This window comes from Geospiza fortis, unplaced genomic scaffold (assembly GCF_000277835.1).
Source record: "Geospiza fortis unplaced genomic scaffold, GeoFor_1.0 scaffold461, whole genome shotgun sequence".
Lineage (NCBI taxonomy): Eukaryota > Metazoa > Chordata > Aves > Passeriformes > Thraupidae > Geospiza > Geospiza fortis.
Genome location: NW_005054463.1, coordinates 559,675 through 583,450, shown reverse-complemented (window position 1 = coordinate 583,450; position 23,776 = coordinate 559,675). Strand labels below are relative to the sequence as shown.

At 41.4% G+C, this 23,776-nt stretch overlaps 1 protein-coding gene across 1 annotated transcript in view; it reads left to right on the top strand.

Annotated features, from left to right (window-relative positions):
* Positions 1-23,776, top strand: part of ERBB4 (erb-b2 receptor tyrosine kinase 4) — a 351,768-nt gene that overhangs the window by 244,036 nt on the left and 83,956 nt on the right. Inside the window, 3 exon segments of the mRNA XM_031062777.1 lie at positions 990-1,112; positions 2,942-3,040; positions 23,630-23,775. Coding sequence (XP_030918637.1) covers positions 990-1,112; positions 2,942-3,040; positions 23,630-23,775 — 368 coding nt within the window.

Below are 23,776 nucleotides of genomic sequence, written 5' to 3'. Positions count from 1 at the left end.
TTTTACCTGAACAAAACTAATTAGTTTGGTCAACTAATTAAGTAGTTCATGGTGCCCAAAGAGCTGTAGAAGTAGATCTCAAACTGCAGAGCATGGTGCATTTAGCCTTGTAAACAGGCAGCTTTGAAGTGCTGCATTGTTTTCAAACAATTTGAGTAGGAGAAGCTCTGAATTATTTTCCTCATTCTGTGAGGGAACAAAATGTTTTTCATGTGTTGTATTGAGTATTGTGCTCTACATGTATTTTTAATTTAGTTTTAAAGAAGCATTTATTTTCTGGCAGAGATGGTATGAGATCTAAGAGCATTTTTAACTGAATGTGCCATTGTGGCTCGTTTACAAAGTTTCTTGGGACATCTTGAGCAAATTGTTTAATTGCAGTAAATTAGTTGTTGTTACAAATTAGTTGTCTGCTCTAAGGTGTTTTCCCCCTAAAGCTGTCTTCCTGTGTGGTAAAACAGAAGTTCAGAAAAATCATCCCTTCCTCAAAACAGAATAAGAATGTGATGAGCCGTTTAGTCCAGGCCATTAAAAAGAAATATGGCCAACTTAAAAGACACTAAAATGGGCAAAAGTAGGATGTGGTACACTGATAATAAATGCTATATTTCTGTCGTGTAGAAAATATTTATACTGCCTCCATTATCAAAAGTCCTTGGATGTGTTACTCTGACACCAATTCAATTTGCAGTTCATAATTCCATCATGCAGTTTCTGGTGGAAATTACTGCATTTGAGTGAGGACTTGCTTTATCAGGTCTTGTTGTATTGCACTACCATACACGGTTCTTACAAGGTCTCTTGGTTTCATGGTGTTGCTCGTTTGCTTTTGAAGATGAAAAATCCCTCCAAGAGTTGGCAGGGCAAGGGTCAATAGATCTCCACCACTGTCTTATCCCAGAATTTCCATGGGTTGGTTGCTCTCAATATGAACTTCTGATGAGTGTCCATGTTGAGCAGTGTTTGGGACGGTTGGGTTTTCATTGCAGCTGGTGGAACCCTTGACCCCGAGCGGCACGGCGCCCAACCAAGCCCAGCTCCGCATCCTGAAGGAGACAGAGCTGAAGAGAGTCAAGGTCCTGGGCTCTGGAGCCTTTGGAACTGTGTACAAGGTGAGAGCCTTCCCCACACAGCCCTGAGTGCCCTCTTTTACCTCTGGAGCAGTCAACTTCTGCATTGCAGCAGAGCAGCCTGTCCCAGGGGTGGTTCCTGAGCCCTGCAGAGCAAGGACACAAGGAATTGTGTGCAAGGAACTCATCTATTGTATTAGCAGGGAAATGTCCCAACAAAGGCAGGAATGATGCATCTGGCTCCATGTTCTCAGAAGGCTAATTTATTACTTTATCATACTATATTATATTAAGGAATACTATACTATGCTAAAGAATACAGAAAGGATACTTACTGAATGCTAAAAAGATAATAATAATGAAAACTTGTGACTCTTTCCAGAGTCCTGACACATCTTGGCCCTGATTGGCCAAAGTGCCAAAACAACTCACAGCACAATCCAATGGAACAACCACCTGTGGGTAAACAATCTCCAAACACATTCCACATGAGCACAACACAGGAGAAGCAAATGAGAAAAGGAATTGTTTTCCTTTTCTTTGAGGCTTCTCAGCTTCCCAGGAGAAAAATCCTGGGCAAAGGGATTTTTTCAGAGAATGAATGCCACACTCATCCTCAGCATCAAATGGTGACATGCAAATATTATTTCTTGGTGAGCAAGGACATATCAGCCCGTCATTTTTCTGTCCCAGACGGCTACACAGGCCAGATTGTCCTGCTGGCAAAGTGCAGCACCAAGGTTTGCCCTTCTGTTCTTACCTAAGAGCATCTTTTATCATCTTCCATCTTTTGGAAAGATGGATAAACGCTGTCTTTCATTGCACAAGTGTCACCTGGGTCTTGCAACAGCAATAATACCTAGTAAAAACAATGCCATTACCTAAACTTCTTGTTTCTTCCATTTAAACAGAAAAGATGAGATACTTCAGGGCACCCTTTAACAACAAAGTGGAACCCACAATGGAAAAAGTACTTCAGTTAAAGAAGTATTTATTTTTTAAGATCTGTTGGTCATGTCCAGATCTCAGTGGGATGAAGTAGGGTTTAGGGGGCAAGTCAAAGCAATTTCCCAACCCTTTGGGAGCAGCCCAAACATGTCAAATCAAGGTGGTAGGTCAAAGCATCTACACGTGTCCTCAAATAGGGGAGGAAAGGAAGGAAGCACAGACCACTATAGCAACAAGGTGATGGGAATAGGTTTATGAATAACAAGTTTGAATGTACTTAGGTGATAATAAAGTGATAGAGATGGATGCCATAAGGTTGACAAGAAAACAGCAATAGTCAAGAATGATGGAAAAGTAGCCCAAGATGGTTGGTGAATTTTAATTTTAAATTTCCTTTATAGCCACCTAAGTTTTTGATCCTCAAGTGTTAAGTAAATAGACAAACAGCTCCTAATGCTTCAGTCTGAGTATATTATTCTCAGGGTGTTCTGTTCCTGTATGGTGTTATGATCTGCTGATAATCAGTTTTGAGAGTTTACTGATGGCTTCAAATTTGAGCATCAGAATCCAGACAGAAAATCCAGATTTTTGTTTAATTATATCCAAACCAGTATCAGAATTTTGTCTGAGTCCTTGGAAAATGTGCATCATGTTAATGCTGCCATTGCTTTTTAGAAACCGTGTTGTGGACAAGAAGTTCAAGGATGTTCACTGATACAAAATGTTTCATTTTACATCAGAGTTTAGTTTTGATGTAAGAAGTAGTTTTACAGAATTTTTTTTTTGTAATTTTATGTATTCTCTGTTCTGAGTCCCATAACTGATCTGCATAACATGACAGAATGTGTCAAAAAAACCTGTAACTCTGAGTCAAGTATTTCTGATTGTTATCTAATTAGTCTTTTTTTTTTTTCTTTTTCTAGGGGATCTGGGTCCCTGAGGGAGAAACAGTAAAAATTCCTGTGGCCATTAAGATCCTTAATGAGACCACTGGTCCAAAAGCCAACGTGGAATTTATGGATGTAAGTAAGACACAAGCAGTATCTTTAGGTTTTGGCTGGGGTGGTGTCTTTGTGTAACCCACAGAGGTTGTAAAGATAAATTCCTGCCAGTTTTCTTTCTTTATATATAATTGTACACAGCACCTGACAGGGCTGGGTTTTCCACTGCATGTGCCCCAAGATACTTGGAGTTTTCTAATAATTTAGTATAAGACTAAAACTCCTCTGTCTCATGGGCCAAATATTGTATCTTCCTGTGGCAGAAAAGTCATGGAAGAGAGAGGAGGAGTTGCAGGGGAGGATCTTACCATGCATGCAGGTCTGTATTGGTGTAGAACTCACAGGAACAGAAATTCAGCTCAGTTTTCCCCCACTTTAGTTTTCCAAGACTCTGGGAGCTGGCAGCAGCAGCAAGGCATAACAGGGAGAAGGGGAAAATTAAAATATGCTGGATTTAAAAGCCCTTTTGCTTTACTAATCTGAAATACCATGGAAGAGAGGTCAAGATGGTAATTTCCATGAATGTTCTATGATCACAGAGGCTTTGCACTCAGTTTTCAGCTCTGTGTCAAGATCAAGGCTTACTGACACCATGAATCTTTATGTCTTATTCAGTGACAATTTTTTGACAAGTCATAGAAATTTGCACTCTTTTTGTAGGTCCCTCTTGTGAACTTAAAAATTGCATGTGACTTTTAAGTCTTGCTGATCGGTTCAGTGTGTAGGCCTAATTTGTTAGCATTAATGAGACTGTAAACCACAAGGAGAAGGTATTCCCATTATTGTATAGTCTGTTCTTCCACCTAGAAGTGAACAGAAATGTGCAGTTGTGGATTTATGTGTTCCAGACAGCTGTTTCATGTCTGAGTTCTTAGGCAGTTGAAGGAAGGCTGTGTAGAGGAAGGGATTTCCTGTGTTTTTTAAAGAGCACTGCACATTTATGTTGGTTAGAACATTTCCAACCTTGATGATTCTATCAGTCGGTGGTTCTGTTGCATTCAGTGATCATTTTGCACAAATAATAATAAAAAAAGGCAGTTTTGGCACTGTTGAAAAGGAATTAATTGCACTAAAAGGATAACAAGTATTAGACATTTTTTGCTTAATGGACAAAGAGTCTTGCTAATAATAGAGCTCCTCAAAGAGAAGAGATGAACTGGATGTCAGTGGTCAGTCAGTGATACACACTCCAGCCTAAAGGTATTGTTATCACTGTGTGGAGCTGAGCAATTTGTACCAGATCAAGATCTGACCCCTGATCTGATAGAGAAGTGGCAGTAATATCTCCTCTTCTGATACTGATTAACCTTGAAGCAAAGAAAACATAAGGTCCTTGGTAAAAGGCAAAGTTGCTTGTCTGAGGTTTCGTGGCTCAGCTTAGGTCAGTTTAGTTCACTGGACCATTCTTCCCCCCAGTGTTTGCATCAGAACATCTGATAAATGGCTCAGAAATGAAGAGGCTTTTGGGAACTCTGGAGATTTTTGGCTGTATAGTTACAGTAGGAAAGGTTTCTCTTTAAATTAATAGTTTCTCCTGAGTCTCTGACCCAGAGGCTGCAAGATGAGAGAAAAGTTAAAGTTGTTTTGAGTTCTTGAGGTTAAAAATAACCCTTAGGTTGTTTTTAATCATAATAAAAAAGAATTAGACTTCATCATTAGTTGATACAAGTGGCAATAAGGAGAAATAATATGCTTTCTATCAGTGCTGCTTTTGATATATGTGCAGTGATTTGTAATCCTTTTCTGTACTGCATTAATGAAGATGATTAAATTTCATTCTTGTGAAATAATTGCTCATCCAGCTATACAGAGGTTCTTGCCATCCTTACCTCCTAAAGGTAAGTTGTTTAGTTCCTGAAACAAGGAATTTTCAAAGAGAATGACCTAAGCATAATTTATTGTTTTAATGCAATTACTCCTCCCTGTCCCAAAAATGACATAGTTTTAAATGTTTAAAAAAATAAGCCAAAATTTAAATTATGAGGACATAACCTAAATATCTTTCACTGAAATGTAAGTTGGAGTGAAAAAATGTGGTTTATTCATTGTCACTTCAAGACTTTAGTCAGTATAAAACTGGATACTGTTTACTCATTTTATGAGGAAATATTCAAATGTACATCTGAAAGCAGAATGCATCAGTTGTACTTGAGTAAAAAGAGTGTTATGAATAATGATTGTTGGTTAAAAGCATTTGTGTCATATTTTGAAAGGTATATAGGTGGCTAAATGCCACTGTGGGCACGGTGGGGTTAATTCTTTCTTAAGAAGGGTCTGCCAGTGTTGGTAGTGAATGGGAAGAGGAGGTTAGTGGGAAGGTGTCATTACATGAGTCACACCCTTGGCTTTGTAGGTGTTTTGTCAGCAATTACTTCTTCCTGGGTTGGCAGAGTCCTTGTATCCAAAAGTTAGCATCCCTCTTGGAAAGGCTCTGGAAAATGGAAAGCCTTTGGTAAGCAGCAGTTTGTGTGCAGAGGGTGTACTTGGGACACTTCAGTGTCCACAGAAATGGCTGCTATAGATGTTAGTGGTCCTGTCCATCCCATAGACCTGCTGAAGACTTCTGATGCTGGCAGAATGTGAGTCTAAAAGGGCTCTGTGAGCTCCTGAAATTCTGCTAAACTTTATGCTGAAGGAGTGAAGAAAAACAGTTTGGCTCCTGGGCTGTCAGTTCAGCAGCCTGCAGCCCTGCTAATGGAGCAGTAATGACTGCAATGATATAATGCCTGATGGCAGTTCTGCTGCTCTGGCCAAGCACCTCCCATCAGGAGATGACGAATTGGCCACCATCCAAAAGCACAGCCCTTGTTTGGGGTTTTTCTTGAGGGAGCCACAGCAGAGTCTATTTTCCAGGCTTTCTCCACCCATTCCCAGCTAGCCCTTTCCCTTTGCTCCCTGTGTTTGTCCCTGGATTTATCTCTGCAGTAGGTCTGTGTCTGCTACAGCAGTACAAGCTGGAATCTGCTAAGTAGCCTCGACCAGGGCAGAGCCAGACTGCACAGGGGGCCTTCTCTGGATTTATTTTCACCACACACAGGTTGCTGTTACTGTTTTATCAAATGTAGGTTTACCCCATTTCCCCACATGCTTCTGGGTGTGTATTGTGTCTGGGATAATGACAGAGTCTAAAGGATTTTCCCTTCAGTGTGGTTATGTGCTTAAGTTGCAGGGCAGAGTTTCTGCTCTGGCAGGTCCCCAAAAGGGGCTGGAGTTTGAATTTAGGGTGCAAGTATTCAGAGTGCAAGAATTCTGCCTGCAGCTGTGTCTGCCAGGGAGTCACCAGCAAGAGCCAGGGGCATCAGGAAGGAACTCAGTCCTGGTGCTCACCCTAAGGCTGGGAACAGAATTTATCATGGTCCTGAGTTTTATGGAGGGAAGAGAATTTTGTGGTGAGGAAAACAGGCAAATGTGCAGCTAAGAGGCTACTTGATAACAGGGACTTAAAATTCACTTGGGAAAACAATTTCACCTCCTCAGCCTCAATTTGTTTGACTGTTGTGATTGTCTGATAAGTCAAGTAGCCATTGGCCTGGTCAGATGGTTTAACATCAGCCCAGATACTCAACTGACAATTTAATAAATTCTAGAGACATGCTGCAGGTGGAAAGCATAGCGAACAGCCTTTGAGGCTGAAAACATGTCCTTAAAAACCTTGTCATGGGGAAACAGCCAGTTGGTGAGGGCCTTTCCTCTCAGCTTGATGTTTCCAGGAAGTAATCCTATGAGCTGTGGTTGTGTCCAGGATTTTGATCCACTTACAAGTTTAATCTATCCTCCCTGAGTTTAAATGCTCCATTATCTGTTAGAATATAATTAGAGGCTGCAAGCACAAGTCAGCATCCACAGAGTTCCTTGGGAGTCCCTGAGCTCATTGAGATGAAGACAGTTTGACTGATGGTGGTCAGCTGATATTGGGCCAGAAGCTAATAATAGAAGGCAGTGCTGCTTAGCTAGGTGAGAAAGTTAACTTGGGAAAAATTAAACTGAAGGCTTTGGGATTTATGGTTGGAAATAAATTTCCCATTCTCATTTGTTTCCTAGTAAGAGAGCTTCAGAGGCAGTTGGTTTCTTTTATGGTTTTATAATTAAGATCTAGAGGCTTCCTGGCTTGGTCTGTGCTCGCTGCAGTTGCTGCTGTCTGCAGTGGCAGCACTTGGAGTGTGGGAGGACATTTGTCACACCAAGTGCAGAGGTGGTAAGTGACAGTGACCTCCACCAGACATGTAGCAAGCAAATTAAAGCTGCATGTAGGGGACTGACACCCACATCTTTTATTTATGTCTGGCCTAATGAACTAAATGAATAAATCACTCAGATGTGCTGCAGAAACAGCTTTTTCTAAATTGTATGCCTGTCTTACAGTAAAGACAAGCCCTCAGCTTGAGGATATCAATATCAAACTTATCTTCAGTTCAGAGGATTGAAGACAAAAAAAACCCATGTAGCTGACTAGAGAATTCTTTCTCCTGTTCAGCTGAAACCCCACAGAGATATGGATAAGCCTAGATGCTTCCTTTGTTTCCTCAAGTATGTCTAGATGGGAAGTACAGCTAGCTAGTCAGGTGAAGAAAGTGAGAGAAGATTTATCTTTTCTTGGTTTCCACTGGTGGCTTCAGACATAGGAAGGTTCTAGGCTGAAGCTTTTTGGTTCTTTGCTTGGCCCATGGTGGCATTCATAGATCCCTTGAGGCTACAGGCACTCTGTGATACACAATTCCTCAGCTGACACAGCTGTATTTGCCCTCAGCCTCCTTGTAAGATCCTGCTTTGTCTGACTGTGAGGGTGACTGATTAAAATTTTTTTAGTATTTTTAAAATTAAATATAGGTAAATATTTTTAGTATTAGTATATAGTAATAGAAGTTAAACATTTTTAGTATTCTGTGTACACATGCTCCTGCCCAGCCCAGTGTTTGACCCAGGTCTTCAACAGGCCATGTAGATGCTCCTGAAAGTCTGAAAAGACATTGCTGCTAGCAGTAGTTGGATTCAGACGTTCCACTGACTGCCTGGCTGCTTGGGAAATACACCAGAGTTAATCCTGAATCTCAGTTGAAAGGGCAGGTTTAGAATCAAAGGAAATCCTTTATGGCAGCAGTGAGACATTTTTCCTTATTGCCTTTTGCTGTCATTTCTGTGCACATCCCCCTTTCCAGCTGCCATGAGGGGTCTGTGAGCACTGCCTGGCTCTGTGCTCCGCTGCAGCTCAAACAGGTTTTCACTCCATCATGTCAAGGTGCAGGAGTGGGGGGTGAGGGGTGACATAACCCCTGTGATTTTAGGAGTTATGGGCATAACCCCTGTGATTTTAGGAGTTATGGGCATAACCCCTGTGATTGTAGGAGTTATGGACATAACCCCTGCGATTTTAGACCTCCTTTTGTGCACCTGCCCCTCCTCCCACTGATGCACACTGTGAGTGGGAGCAGAGACACTTAGAGGGGAACTCTCCCTATCAGTCCCAGGCACAGGAGCTCACTGGGATGGCAATTACAATTTCCAACTTGTCCAGAGATGCCAGAAATCCAGCTGTCCTTGAGAATGCTGCATACCATGCACAGGCCCCCAGAGTGCTCAGCCTCTGCAGAAGCTGGAAATCTGATCTCTGATGAAGGTTAGCTGCTTTTAGTCATGTGAAGATTAACTGTTTCAATGCTACATTTCTGTTATTTCCATCTGAAGCAATAATTTTTCTTTAAAATTGGCTTAAGTAATTTTCCCCTTCATAGAGTTTGAGAATAAGGGGTGTGTGTGTGTAGGGGGGGTTAATTTTCCATATGCAGGAGCATGTGGCTGTGTGGTGAAAGTGCATACCCAGAAAAGATGAGGTACAAGCACAGACAGACAAGCCAGGCTGCTTGGAAACAATTCTGCTGGCATAACACCCTAACTGGAAAATGCAGTGAGGGAAAGTGAGTTTGCCTACTGCTGGTGATGGGAGAAATCTGAGCCCTGCTGAAATCCATGGGAGCTGTGAATTGGCCAGTGAATTCAGCAGGGCCAGGACCTCACCTCAGAGTAATCCTTCCAAGAAGTCTGCACAGGTTTAAGGAAGAATCCCATGCTTTAGAGAGGGACTGACATTAGGAGCTACTCCTAAATGAGTCAGGAAGTGCATTCAGATGCTCTTTGTTATGGCAATTGCAGAACTCCTTATTTCAGCTTTGCAGTGCTTTATGATGTGGAAACCCTGCATAAGGTTGGGTAAATGTGTGCATGGGAAGAAAATCAGGTGGGAATGTTCATTTATTCACAAGGAAATATAGCTGTGGATTAACTGAAAGTATTAAAGAGTCTAATCAAATTCAAATATTGAATTTGCAATATCAAATGCAAATATTTTAGCTGTAAAGTGTGAATGTGTAAAGGAAACATTTTGAACCGAGATCTTATATTACACTCTATATTTCAATGTGTAAGGCACCCAGTAACAGGGTTGATACTTGTCTCCTTGGCATGTACTTCTGGGCTTGGTTACTGGAACATAAAGTGAGTTATTTGCTTGGCTGTATATGTAATTGTTCTGAAGGTCAGGATCAGAGTTGCCAGTGCTTTATCAGGACACAGTAGGAGAGAGGTGTTTTGAAAAGTGTTTAAAAATTGAACAGACAAAGGATGGGAATATTAAAAAAAAAAAAAGATGCAGAGAGGTGGTGCTGTAGGTATCATAAGTGATACACAATAGTTTAATTAGGGGACTTAATCAGGAGCTTATGGGATTTTATTTCCACAGTGAGTTTTCTGTTGGTCTCAATACCATGGAGTTTTTCTTTTCTTTGCACTGTGCTATATATCTCCACCCTTCACCATGTGTTAGATCTGGGCCTGGGTCAGAATGCTCCCCTCCAGCTTCTTATGTTCCCTGGACTTGCATGCTTGTATCTGGATTGGGCTTTTGGAGAGTAATCTTACAGGGTTGAGTAAAAATTTCCATTGGATGCTGTAAAGCCAGATGCATGCTTGTATCTGGATTGGGCTTTTAGGAGAGTAATCTTACAGGGTTCAGTAAAAATTGTAAAGCCATGAGTTCTGGGGACTCATCCCAAGAGGATATAGTGCCTGCAGGTGTGGGGCTTTTCATCTGCACAGCCAGTGCTTGGTGGTATTTAAGGCAGAGGGGAATGTTCCTCTGCAGGCGCAGATCCTGCAGGAGTGGAAGGCTGTAGCTCACAGGCTTGTCATTACAAACAGGAGAAAGAGTTTTCCTTAAACAGCAGCAGACTGACTGGGGATACTGGGATTCTTCTCAGTCTTGCTGAGATTCAGATGCAAAGTGCAGAAATAAAAAGTGACAAAACATCATAAAATCATTAAATTAGGGAAAATAAGGTCTTTTAATAATGCTTGATATGTTATGAGAAGAAGCTGACACAGATATCCAGTTTTAAAGCAGATTTTGTAACTGAAAACAGGGTGACAAGTGTTGCTTTATCACTAAAATGGAAAACCTGTAGTTAAGAAATAGCTTTGCATTCTTTCTCTGTGCCTCCAGCTCCTATTAGCAATATAAAACAGGCACATGTTAATGTTTAAGTTCCTAAAGGGCACTGTGTATGCCAGAATGTTGCCAAACTGCTAAAAAATGCAGGGGTTTATGGGACCCCTGTTAATAAAAGAGAGGTACTGTTTCCACAAGCTTAACTGTAATGCATCCCAAACAAGCCATCACTGGTTTGAGGTTAATGGCAGATCTAATGAGGTGCCAAGTCAACTTAAAGTTAAGGGAGAACAAGGCTTTTTATGTTGTAAGAAGGAAAAAAAATATCCATATATCCATACAAATGATGATGCTGTGACCATTTTTAATAGGAATGTAAGGGTACAAAAGCACAGGCTTATAGGAGCTGAATTTCAAGTGTCACTGTCAAAATCCATTTTCCCTCCAACACTGTAGTTTGCAGTGCTTCTCCCTCAGTGCTTTGTTGCAAATAACTCCTCAAAAATTGTTTTCTGTGCCTCAGCACTGATCCAGACACCTCTGATACATCAGCAACTGTCAGAGATTTATAAAAATAATTAACATCTGTTTGCATTAATATTGTACCTATTATTTACAAGTGACAATCAGATATTCCTCCTGCTGCTCGTGATGGAAGAAATAAGACAGAAGAAGGTGGTTCCTGACTTGCTGATAATATTCTGCCAAGACTTTTGAGATATCAGTGCAATAATTGGGATGAACAGACCCATTTGAGGTCACACTGGGGCTGGCAGTCCACAGAGCAGCAGATGCTGATTGGAAATGCCTGGTCCTTCTCTACTGAAGCTATAGCTCCAAAAATAAGGAGATTTTGCAGAGCAACATTTTCCATACTAACTATGATAGTGTTGCTTCTTCTTGTGGTAATACAGCATCTCTTGGACCTGAGGAAAGTGTGGTGAGATTGTCCCTGCCCTGAAGGGTATTCAGTCAAGACAGACACAACAGATGAAGGGGAGAGGAATAATTATTACTATAGCAATTTATAGATGGAACTCTGAATTGTAACACAGATCCTATAACCTCTGAAAAAATTACTTAATTTTTAAAATTGATTTTTAATTATCTTCAGGTTTTAAATTACCTTAGGATGTTTATGTAGACAAGCAAATACTATGTGAGGTTTTTTTTCAGACAAAGCTGTTTTATCAGTTGAGAATGTGTCTAAAATGTTGTTTTCATTAGCTTTTTCCTAGATCAGGTGTTTTAAAGATGCTGAAGGGCACTTGATACGTAAAGCAAATTGTCTATTAGCAACAGGAGAGGGAGAATAGGTATTTTTCCCTCTTAGTTACTTGCAAGGTGAATACAAGTGTATCCTGAAGGTTTCTGCTTCATCTAGAATACCAGGCTTTTAATTACAGAGGTGAATAAGCATTGTTCAAAATAAAATTGCATAGGTTTCTCATAGGCCAGGGCCTATACTTATCCTCATGCTTTACATGACAAAGGACCCAGAAATGTTTAAGGAAGTTTGGTTATGTGGATTTTTGAGCTGTGCTGACAAACTGCAGCTTGGAAGGCTCTCCTTGATGAGCTTGCTCAGGTAAATTCTGAGATGTGGAGCAGGGCAAAGGTAGGAAACAGCTGAGGTACGAAGAACCTTTTATCTGATTATCTGAGTTATATTATCTGATTATCTGAGAGATGATCTGAGTTGATCTGATGGAAATGTAAGATCTCAATGAGGCAGGGGAAAGTGGGGCAGGGCCTGGCTGCAGGCAGTTCCCAGGGCTGGGATTGACTGAGCCATGTCAGTGGAGAGGCAGCCCCTGGGCTGGATCCATTTGGAAACATTCTCCAGTGTCAAGGATGGTTTTCCTGGCTGGGCAGTGCCCTTTGAAAGAGTTCAGTGGGGTTTTTAGTATGCACAGAAGCAGAATTTAGCTGCTTGTTTTCTGAAGCTGTGCAAATTGTTTTGGTTTTTTTTAGATGAAGTCTTGTTGCTTTAGATCAATAGCTAGAGTCACCAGCTAAAAACACAAGTCCCTCTGAAAAGCTATTTTAATAACCAAAGCATTTGGAAAGAAATGGTATTTGGACTGAGGAGATAAAATGAATTTCCTTGTTGGGATTGTTTTCTTGGCAAAATATTGAACAAATATTTCTTGATAAAACATTTATTAACTTGCTGAAACTCAAAGGAAGAGTTTCTGCTGAAGCTTTTCAAAGGGAGCTATATTCTAGTGAATTCCTCAGCCAGAAGATGTGTTTTGAAATATGACAGTGATTGAAGCACCTGGTTTTATCACTTTCTGAATGAACTCTGGTGAAATCCTCCTTTGAAGTCATTCCTTGTTTCAAAATTCAGACTCTGTTATTGGGCAAGAATGTTGTCAAATCCAAATTGGGATGTTAAACACTTTGTGCATGTGGTTAAGTTGTGGACAGCAGGGAACCATCTTCCAGAGCTAGGCCATCTCTGAAGCTGTGTCCTGCCTGGTTTTCTGCAGGGGTGGGAGATGTGTCTGGTTGCTCTGTGACAGATCTCTTTATCAGCTGAGGGGCACAGATGGGAGTGAAACTCCAGACCAAAAAAAGGTTGTTGATGCCAGTGTTAATGGGAAGCTCTCAAAGTGTTCTAGAGCTCCAGAAAACACCTTAAATCACACTGTGTCACCTTCTAAATGCTGGTAGCTCCACTCAAACTTGCAGATTAGCCCTCTGCAAAAAAGTGGGTTGTATTTCTCTCAGTGATGTGCTGCAGCTGTCTGGGGCTTTGGCATTTCACTGGCACAGAATTCCACTAAAAGTGACCAAAGAACTGGCAAGTGATGGTGTTTTGAGCTGCCCCTCAGAGGTACAGCATCATCTTTGATCCCAGTAAGGTGATCACACACCATGGTGGTGTTGGGTCTTTTTAAGAAACAAAAATGTGAAGGCATGCTGCAGGGAATAGATGGATTCATTATATGTAACCATACTTCTGCTTTATACAAGCCATGTCAAATAGTAATGGTGATGGTAGGAAGGCTGATGGTGGAACAGCTATGGATACTTTTTCCTGCTTTTTATTAAATGTCAGCCTCTTGACTGCTGATGTTGGCAGTGAGATGCAAAATAGGTGCTGGCAGACAAAATCTCCACAGTGTGGGTGGGATTAGTGCTTTGTAATCAGGCTTAAATGGACCCTCCCTCAGAGCTGGAAGTCAGCTTTGCATGGCACATGCACACAGCTGCTCTGGATATGTCTAGCACTAACTTTGACACAGTGGTAGTGCCTTGAGCTTCCAGGTTTCCTTATAGTTCAAAGAATCTCAGAATGAGCTAGGCTGGAAAAGACCTTTGAGATCATGAAGTCTAATCTATGACCTAACACCACCTTATCAGCTAAACCATGGTACTGAGTGCCATGTCCAGTCTTTTTTTAAACACTTCCAGGGACAGTGACTCCACCACCTCCCTGGGCAGCCCATTCCAATGCCCAGTGACTTTTTCAGTGATTTTTTTTTTCCTGATGTCCAGCCTGAACTTCCCTGGCACAGCTTAAGGCCGTGTCCTCTCAATTCTGTTTGTTGTTGCCTGGTGAGAGAGCCCAACCCCACCTGACCAGAACCAACTTTCAGGGAGCTGCAGAGAGTGATAAGGTCACTCCTGAGTGTCCTTTGCTCCAGGCTGAGCACCCCCACTTCCCTCAGTCGTTCCTCACAGGGTTTGTGTTCCCAGCCCCTCTCCAGCCTCATTGCCCCCTCTGGATGCCGTCAAGTGTCCCAATGTCCTTCCCAAACTGAGGGCCCAGAACTGGACACAGCACTCCAGGTGTGACCTCACCAGTGCTGAGTAGAGGGGAACAAGGCCCTCCCTGCTCCTGCTGGCCACACCATGCCTGACCCAGGCCAGGAGCCACTGGCCTTCTTGGCCACCAGGGCACACTGCTGGCTCATGTTCAGTTGCTGTCACAGCACCCCCAGGTCCCTTTGTGCCTGGGCACTGTCCAGCCACACCATCCCCAGCCTAGAGCATTGCAGGGGGTTACTGTGGCCAAAATGCAGGACTTGGCACTTGGATTGTTAAACCTTATGCTGTTGGACTCTGTCCATCTATCCACCCTGTCCAGGTCCCTCTGCAGAGTTCTCCTACCCTCCAACAGATCTACACACGCTCCCAGCTTAGTGTCATCTGCAAATTTACTGATGGAGGACTCAATCCCCTCATCCAGATCATCAGTGAAGATATTAAACAGAACTGATCCCTGGGGGACACCACTGGTTCTTCTGTGCCTGGAGTTTCCCTGGCAGTATCACTTAAAAAGAGCCTTTTCCACTTTTTTTCCCAGACAGCTGAAAGGCTGTTGAAAAGCAGATTCACCCCAGTTGGCCTTGTCAAAGTTTGCTGTAGGAAATGCTAGGAAAAAATGTTTGGGTTTTGATTTGTGGAGTCCTATAAGTTGGATAGTTCCTTTGGAAATGCAGGATCTGTGATACCAGGCTGTCTTATGAGCATAATTAATGATCTTGAGATGGTGATAATTCACAAAAGAGTATAAAAGCATAAATTATTATTTCACCCTCTTTGTAGCATCTTCAAATTAGATCACTTATAAAATAGGCATTCCCTCCTGCAGTACTGCAAGTTTGAATGGTGTTTGTCTACAACTTTCTGCTTGAATTCTGTAAATTCAGGGAGATTTTTCCTTTTTGAGAGCATCTACACAGGCAGAAATAAAAACTATTGAATACAGTTGTATTCATGGATTTGACTGAGGTGTTTGTATTGGTAGCCGGCAGCCACTCATTGAAACATATTTGGTTTGGGAGTTCTTTGGCCTGTCCTGACAGATGCCAGGACCTCAGCATGGCCATACATAAAAGATATGATGTTTTATTTGCTCCGGGGGTTATTGCAGATGCCAACATTTTATCAACATGAAAAAAAAAGTCATTATGCTTATAATGTTACATATGTATTACTCTGACAGCAGGGTGCCCAAATCTTGTGGAAATCCAGGGGGGAATTTAGCTGAATTTATTGCCAAGGAACATAAATACTTTAGAGCTGCCCAGTTGTCAGTAATCCCAACCACACCTGCATGAGGTGTGGGCAGCCCCAGACCCTCCCCTGCCATACCCACCCTGCCCTTTGAGGGCCATGGGTTCTTTAAAGAGTCTTTTAAAGAAGGTTCTAATCTCATCTTCAGGAGAGGAGTAGGTCAGTAGGAGGTAAAAGGGGGTAGGGAAGAAAAGGTGGGAGGCAGAGCTGTAGAAACTTAGGAGGAAATCACAGGCAGAGCAATGTGGATGTGACACAGGGAGCAGGAGGCAGCTTTTGAGGACTTCTGATGGAGTCAGGAGAAGAAAAATCTCCCAGTGAACCAAACAGTCCAATGAAACTTCCCATGTTCAAATACCATCCCTGTGCAGTACCCACATCCTGAGTGTCAGGTTCTTGTGCAGCTGAATACAGATGAGGGAAGATGGAGATGAGTCTGATTTGAATTCTCTGTTGTGAGAAATTAAATACCAGGCAAAAAGTAGCTTTGATTAAAACAATTCTTAGTGTTGATTATACACTTGATGAAATTAGGCTTTAATCTGATGCTTTATCCCTTTAAATTGATCCTGAAGAAGGAATGTGTGATTATAAAGTCAAGCTTTTCAGTGATACCAGAAAATATCAAAGCAATGCCTGAAGACTGTTCAGAAAGGAGTGAGAACTTGATACTTTGTGGTTTTTTTTCATTCTCGAGACCTTGCCATCACTCATCCTAAATCAAAATCAAAGCAATAACTCCCTCCTTTGGAAAGGAATGTGCAGCCAAGGCTGACAATACCTTTGAGCTGCTCAGTGGTGATGTCTGCTTACCCTCCTCTTTGAGCACCACTGAAATGATGGCTTGATTAGACTGCATGGTTACAACTTCAAATATTTTTGCTAGTTGCATCAAAATAGTAAGAAACAAATCACTTTGGACAGACTGCTCTGAAATAACGATGTGTGTCACAGGCTGTAAGTAAAACATTTGTCACAATGACATGATATTTTTGCTGCTAAACCACCTGCTCCTGATCTCTAAGGTGGGAATCCCCAGAATGAAACCCACTGTTACCTGTCCTGACAACTTTCAATGGGAACAATTCTGGTTGCTGAGGTCCTTGGCTGTTATACATAAAAGTGAACTGAAAATGGGCTAGATTTTGCTTTTCTCATCACCATGATCATTTTTTCAGGGCAAGATTCACAGAAATGCTGGTGGGAGCTGTCCCTGGTCAGATGTTTGATGGAAAATCTACACTTGGTTTGTTGTGCACTAGAGGCCTGTTGTTTTAGAACTGAAGTTGCTCCTCTGCTAGCTCAGGCTGTGATGAATTGGGAGACTTAATTGGCACAAAGCAGGGAGAAGGAACAAGCATGTGGTGTGGGGGTTCTACAAAATTTATCCCCTACACTTGCAAGCATTTGAGCATTAATTCTCAGCACCTGAGCCCTGTCGGAGTCAGCACTGTGGTCCATGCCCTTAGTGTTTGCAGGACAGGGAACACAGTGCTGCTTTCTTTTTCTAATTTATTTTATGTTGCTCCAAAATACAAAGTGAGCCAGAATCGCTTCTGTAAATGCATGAAAGTGTTTATTCCTGCATGAATAGACCTAGTGCTTCTCTGAGGTGGGCAGGAAGGTTTCACCCAGCAGTCTGCAAGTATGACCTTCAAGAGGGAGAGCTTTCACATCCCTGATTTGTGCTAGTTTTGGGTGTTTGGAGGAAAGTGGGGCATCTCTCTAATGCATTTGAGTCACATGGGGCAATGGCTGGCTTTTGAATTCAGTGTCAACAAGGCAGGCAGTGCCTGTGAGCAGTCAGTCAGACTGGTGCCCTGTGTGCTGTGCAAGTGCTGTGACAGGCAGGGCAGTCTCAGAGGGGTTGCCTGCTCTGAGAGATGCAGCACATTTAAAGACACATCACAGCTCCAGGAAAGGCTCTCAGCAGTGAGAGAGCAGCCAGAGACCAGCTCTGATGGTGGGCAGGGAAGAGCACAGTGCTCCAGTGTTGTGCTATGCCTGGCTCCTCACCCTGCTGCAGGACACTGACCTGGGGCCATCTTCTCCTGATGGCACTGGCTGGATAGGAGTCAGGTGAGTGGCACTTGTCTGCTGCTGTTTCCATCACATTTGTGCATGAACAGGCTGCAGGATGTGGTCCCTGAAATGGAATTTTTATTTTTTATTCTTAGTTTTAATCCTAGAGTAGTGGCTCACCTGACAGATGGATTTCCAGAACTTTCTGAACTTAGTCTCACCATTTAATGGTGCAGCACACTTGTACTCCAGTGTAAGTATGCAGTGACCAGACTGACTACCCTGTGAACCTCTGCTTAAGGTCCTCATTGAAAACTGAACTCAAAAAAGCTCAAATCTCTCACATCCAAAAAATATGAAGTCCAAAACCACCCCTTCAAAACCTGCAGCCTCCTTAATCCTGAGAGTTTGTCCTGGCTCTGAGGAAATTCATGCAAACAAGGCTCATAGTGTGACCTTCTCTGTTACACAGAGAGGCTCCTTAACGAGGCTTCCTAAATGTGAAAAACACCAAAATTTTAAAAGTTTAGTAGTAATAAAATGGTTATAGAAATAGTAATGTAATTAGAGTAATAAAAATTTGAACAATTGAGATTAGGACAATATGAGACAATAAAATCAAATAGTTATGGACAGTCTGGGTACCTCTTTCTGGGCAGCATAAGCCCAAAAAAGGACCCACATTAACAGAGGATTAACCCTTAAAAACAATAACCTGTTGCATATTCATACACCTCATACATGATGCAGAAATTCCATTCAATCACAGGATTCTGTCTGGTCAGTGTCAACTTCTTCCTCTGAATCCTAATGGCGTCATCATGGCTGAGCGGGGCAGGAAGAAGTTCGTTTCTTCTGATAAGAGAGCAATAAATTCTTTCTCTGAGAGATTTGGGTGTCCTGTGGCTGCTATCTCAGTGCAAGCCTTTCTTTAGAAAAAGTATCTTACATAGCACAGTTTCTATTTTAACAGAAAAAGTATCTTACATAGCACAGTTTCTATTTTAACATTTTTTATACCCTAAAACTATATTTAACGCACTGCTTAAGAGAATTAATACAGCATAACTTTCTAACATAACACATATAATATTCATTTTAATATTTGTGAAAAGCCAATCATAAAATACGAATTTTTCACACTAAAGCAAAACAGGCATGGAGGGAGTTTCAAGGAGATGGTGTTAGTATCTCTCCTGTTAGCTCAGCTGTGCTTTCAGAAAAATGCACAGTGCACTATGAAGTCAGCTTTTAAGTACATTAATTTACTCAACAATTATTGGGAAAAACAGGCATGGAGTTGCTCTTTCATCTTTTGTTTTGCTTTGTTTGAGGGCGTTTTATGGCAGGAACATTTAGAAGCAGAAGGTCAGGAAAGGAGATTTTTCTGACTTTGTGCTTACTTGACTCTTTATCAGGTGAACATCTTCATCTGCCCTAAGAGGAGCAGTAACATTTACTCTGGGCTTGCCAAAGTGGGGAAGCAGATCTGTGATGCTCCCCTTGAACAGGGAGATGTGTGTGTACTAATGAATAAGGGCATGAGCTGAAGAGAATTGTGCCCTGGGCCACTCTGGGTGGAAATTAATGTTCAACATTGCATTATCTCACTGCTACTGGTACATGCACCTTGCTGTGCCCCCTGGTTTGCAAACTGCATGGTCAGAGAAACAAAACCAGTATCAAAGGATGTTCTTCAGCAAACCCCATGCTGGCTCATGTTCGTGTTCTGTTTTCAGCTGTAATTGTGGGCAATCCCATGTCGAAGTAGGAAAGGGGGAAGTTAAATACCATCATATAACATGTGCTGTAGGTATACTCAGAGCATTCTTTCTTTTCATAGTCTTAAGAATTGGGGGTTTTTTTCCCCCATCCTGGAAGATCCAAAAGAAAATTGTGCTTTAGCTGGACATTGAGTTACTTTTCAGAAACCGCAGCCAAATTAAAGATATTTCAAACGTGACTGCAGAGTATGGATAGATCAGGAAACAGTTTTAGGTGGGATTCCCAAATTGCAGTTGCACCACCCCAGACCCCTTTCGACATAGCTCTGCTGACAGAAACCAGTAATAGATCTGGTGATTGCTCACTGCAAACTCAGCCTTCTTTGGGCTGCTCTCTTGTTTCTTAGTGCACACAGCAGGCAGATGAGTGTGAACCATTAAAATAACATTTATGTGATTGTTTAATGTTACTCTTTAATACAGGCTTGTGTGTATAAATCACAGGAGTTGAGCTTAATGGAGTAATAATGGAATAATCACATTGAGAAGGGATGACGAGAGGAATTATGGATGTGAATTTTTTCAGGAGAGAAAAGTAAAGTGATCTGGGGCACTGTTTCCACTTGTGCTCCAGCCTTCCCATGTGACTTTGGATAGAAAGTTTTTGGTACCTTTTGGTATCTCAGTTTCTTCTCCATTAAATTAGAATTCCAAACTCATTCCTGTAATTGTGCCAGTTGAGTGTAGAGAGAAGAGCTGCAGACACACAGCTACCAAAAGGCCCAGAATATTGCAGAGGCTGCATCGCTGGCCGGGGGTCTCTGTACAAGTCACCAACAAGACAGGACTGCTGGGAACGTGCCTTGAGCTGTTTTATTTTCCAGCATCGGTCTCATTACATGATTATGGCAATGGGAAGATGCCATCAGCTCACATATCAGGCAGCAGACCAAGAACTTAATATTACAACTCACTTTAAAAGCTTTTTGACCAATCACACAAAGCGAAAGCACATTGACAGTAGTTTTATCCAATCACTATAAGCACACATACCTTTGGTTAAAACAATGCTTGCTTATTTTGAATACAATACCAGCTTGTAAGCCTAAAAACACAATGCACAGAGCTCCATTATTAAGCTTATAACTTCTTAATATCTTGCTAGATAAACTTTTCTGTAGCTTAGAGAGTTATGCTAGACAAGCGTTAATACACAGATCATTGTTCTATTTGTCCTTACTTTTCTACTTTTAAAATAATTTTTCTGCTGACCTATCTCATAGCTGCTGCTTAGATCTAATCACAGTTCTGCTGTCTCTGATCCCTGCCTTTCGTAGCTTTCTCAAAACTATCTAATTTTGTAGATTCCCACAAGGCTGGTTTTGAAAGATGATAATGCCACCAGCCAAGTTGGTGAATGTAGGTGCCTCACCTGCTTAAAATGTTATAGACAATTATATTAGGAACCAGGCTGCTGAGTGTCCAAGTGCCACAAAGATTGCAGCTCTAAGGTCTTTCATGCCCAAACAGGTTTGAAACTGGAGATTTGTATTCCTTATTTGCTGAACAGATTCCTCAAATGCTCCTAAGTCATAATGTTTCTGTTGTTGTTGTTTGTTTTGTCTAATTAGCTCTAGCAGAACAATTGCAATCTCTTTTACTTTGTGTTGTTCTGTGATGGATACATGTAGCCCTGATTTTAGTTCTTCTGTAGATGGAAGTTCAATAAAAATAACAATAGTTTTACTAATGAGGATAACTATGTGAAGCCAGGATTCATGCTAAATTAGTATCTATTCGTGTCTTAGATCTATAATGAAGATTTCCTTACCCTCTGTGTGTGTCTTAATTCATTACAAAGAAGTCCATTATATTTTATAAAAAACATTTTGACTTTTTTTCCTGAAACTCTTGCTAAAAACTATTGGAAAAGCAGGTGCTTTCCTGTAACATCAGAATGAGACAAATGGCACTGCTTGCTTTTATTGTTATACAGAAGTGGTTTTCCTTTGGACACAGATGGACTTGACAATGGAAAGTAGTTGGAGACTAATGGACACAAGCTTCAAAGCTTTCTGTGTGGGCCCTTGGTAGACAAAAAAAGAAAAAAAAGAAAAATCTCATTTTTGTTCTAATCAGTCTGAGTTAGAAAGAAAAGTACCCCAGCTCCAGGCTTATGGGGAACCTCTTACCTTTACTCAGAGGCAGAGTGGGCAGCAGGTGCTGTCTCTCCCTGTATGCATCTGCAGAAGAAAAATGAATGGGGTAAAAAGGAAAAAAAATGAGGCAGAGGAATTTTGTGCTCTGGAGACTGGGTAATTCACCTGTCTACAAGTATTTATTCTGGTGGCTTTTAGGGACATTTTCAAGTCACAGCAGAAGAAATGCTAAAATTGTTTCAAGGAGTCCCCATACTTAAGAGTTAAGTGAGTGGGAACTGTATTATTTGAATGTGAGTAAAAGTAGTTAAATTCAGATCCCTTTTCTAATTTGTTGCATCAGAATCTTTCTCAGATCTGCTCCTCCATTATCCCATCAAATAGTCCCTATTTATTCATTTGTTTATTTCTTCACATACATTGAGGAAGAAAAGGGAAGGAGTCACTCCCCCCAGTGAGGACCATCTGCTCTTTTCTTATTGGGAGGGAAAAAACCCTACAATTAGTGTCTTGTTCATCTTTTTGTTTTACTAAAAAAAAAAAGAGGGGGAAAGAAAGTAAAAGAACTATTATGCAAATATCTGCAATTTGGTTTCAAATATTCTTTGTACTATGATGAGCAATTTCCTTTAATACAAACTCAGCCTACATGCCAGAACCATTTTTTTTAATTTTGCATTAATATAGGGAAGGGAAAAAAAACCCAACTTTTATGTTCTTCTGGTGGCAAATTTGTCTCATCCTTTTTTTTTTTTTTTCTTTCTTTCTTTGCTTGGCACTACTACAGCTGTTATTCTGTAAGTTGTCAGATGTCATATTGGGTTTTTTTGAGGAAAAAAAAAAAAGAAGACAGCCAAAATAGCCTTACAGAGCCACAATTCCATCTCACTTCTCATTGTTCCATTGCCATGATGAAATGGTCATGAAAGGGAGGACTCAGTGAATGAGAGAGAAGAGCTTTCTCCTTGCTATATTTGAATGCCAGTGGCTTGTGATGGCAGCATTACCTCTAAGAACAGTTCTTTAGGGTTTTTATAAGCAGCTCCTGTGCTACTGGTCAGGGGTGTGAACTTTAGGGTCAAATAGCATAGCCAAGATTAAACCTTCTGGTCCTTAGTCCTGGACCAGCTTGGTAGCTGAAACTTAGCATGGTAGCTGGAAACTTCTTATAGTCTGGAAAAGGGAAATTAAGCCTTTCCTGTGTGGCAAAACCAAAATGAACTCATCCAAGACCTGATGGGAGAGGTGATGGAAGAATCAGATGCTAAGAGGTTCAGATTTAGAAAGCAAACATGGTGTAGATGACTTCATTACCTGTGGCTGTAACTGGAAGATTAACTCTCAATATGCAAATTAACCACACTTATAAAAGTGTCCAGTTTTTGGGTGTAGCCCTTGGGTGGGCTTCCTCTGCCCTAAATGTACCTGAAGGCCCTCCAGTAAATATAGCTGCTTTTTATTCCCTTAATTTTGGCTGACCTCTGTTTGTAGGTAGCCCCAGAAAGGCATTAAAACAAGACCAAGGAGACTTTAAGTGAAGTGTGTCATACCTGCAACTTTTCTGTGGCTGCAATGGCACAGGGAATGTGGGGCAGTGCAGAATTTTAGATTTGTGCAGACTCTTGTTTTTGGGGCTCACAACATCAAGTGGGTTTTACCTGAGCCTGGAGGTTCCCTAGGAATGCCTAGCACTGGACAGACAGAAATTCATGGTGCTCAGGGGACACTGATCCCCTTTAGCCACCTGAGTATTGGAACAAATTACACAGGACTCCATTTTCTTCATGGTGGGAAAAGCCCATTCTTTATTCACATAACTCCTTTTTATACAGTTTTGTAGACTTTGTGTGTGACTTTAATTGGTTAGTAGCTTTCTTGCTAATTATTTTATTGGTTAGTAAAGTTGTTACCCTGTATTTATTGGTCACTTAAATTCTCGATGTCTATGTGCAGGAAAAGTTCTGAGAGATAGAAAAATGAAAACTATCTAATGGTGTAAAAACAGTTTATACAGGTGCTGATTGGTTTTCACCCAGGAATAGATTGTTGTATTAATGAACTGCTCACACCAGGATTGCTTTCACATGGGAACTTGCAAAGGGCTAGCCTGACAAGGAGAGCAGGCTTGATTTTATGAAGCCTTTCTTTATGATTTTCCTACCTTACTACAACAACTCGAGTGCATCGAGTCTTTGAGCACCCTGGGGTAACATCTGGGTCACTTTTATTGTTGCAGGAAGCTCTCATCATGGCCAGCATGGACCACCCACACCTGGTGAGACTCCTGGGTGTCTGCCTGAGCCCCACCATCCAGCTGGTCACCCAGCTGATGCCTCATGGCTGCCTCCTGGATTATGTCCATGAACATAAGGATAACATTGGC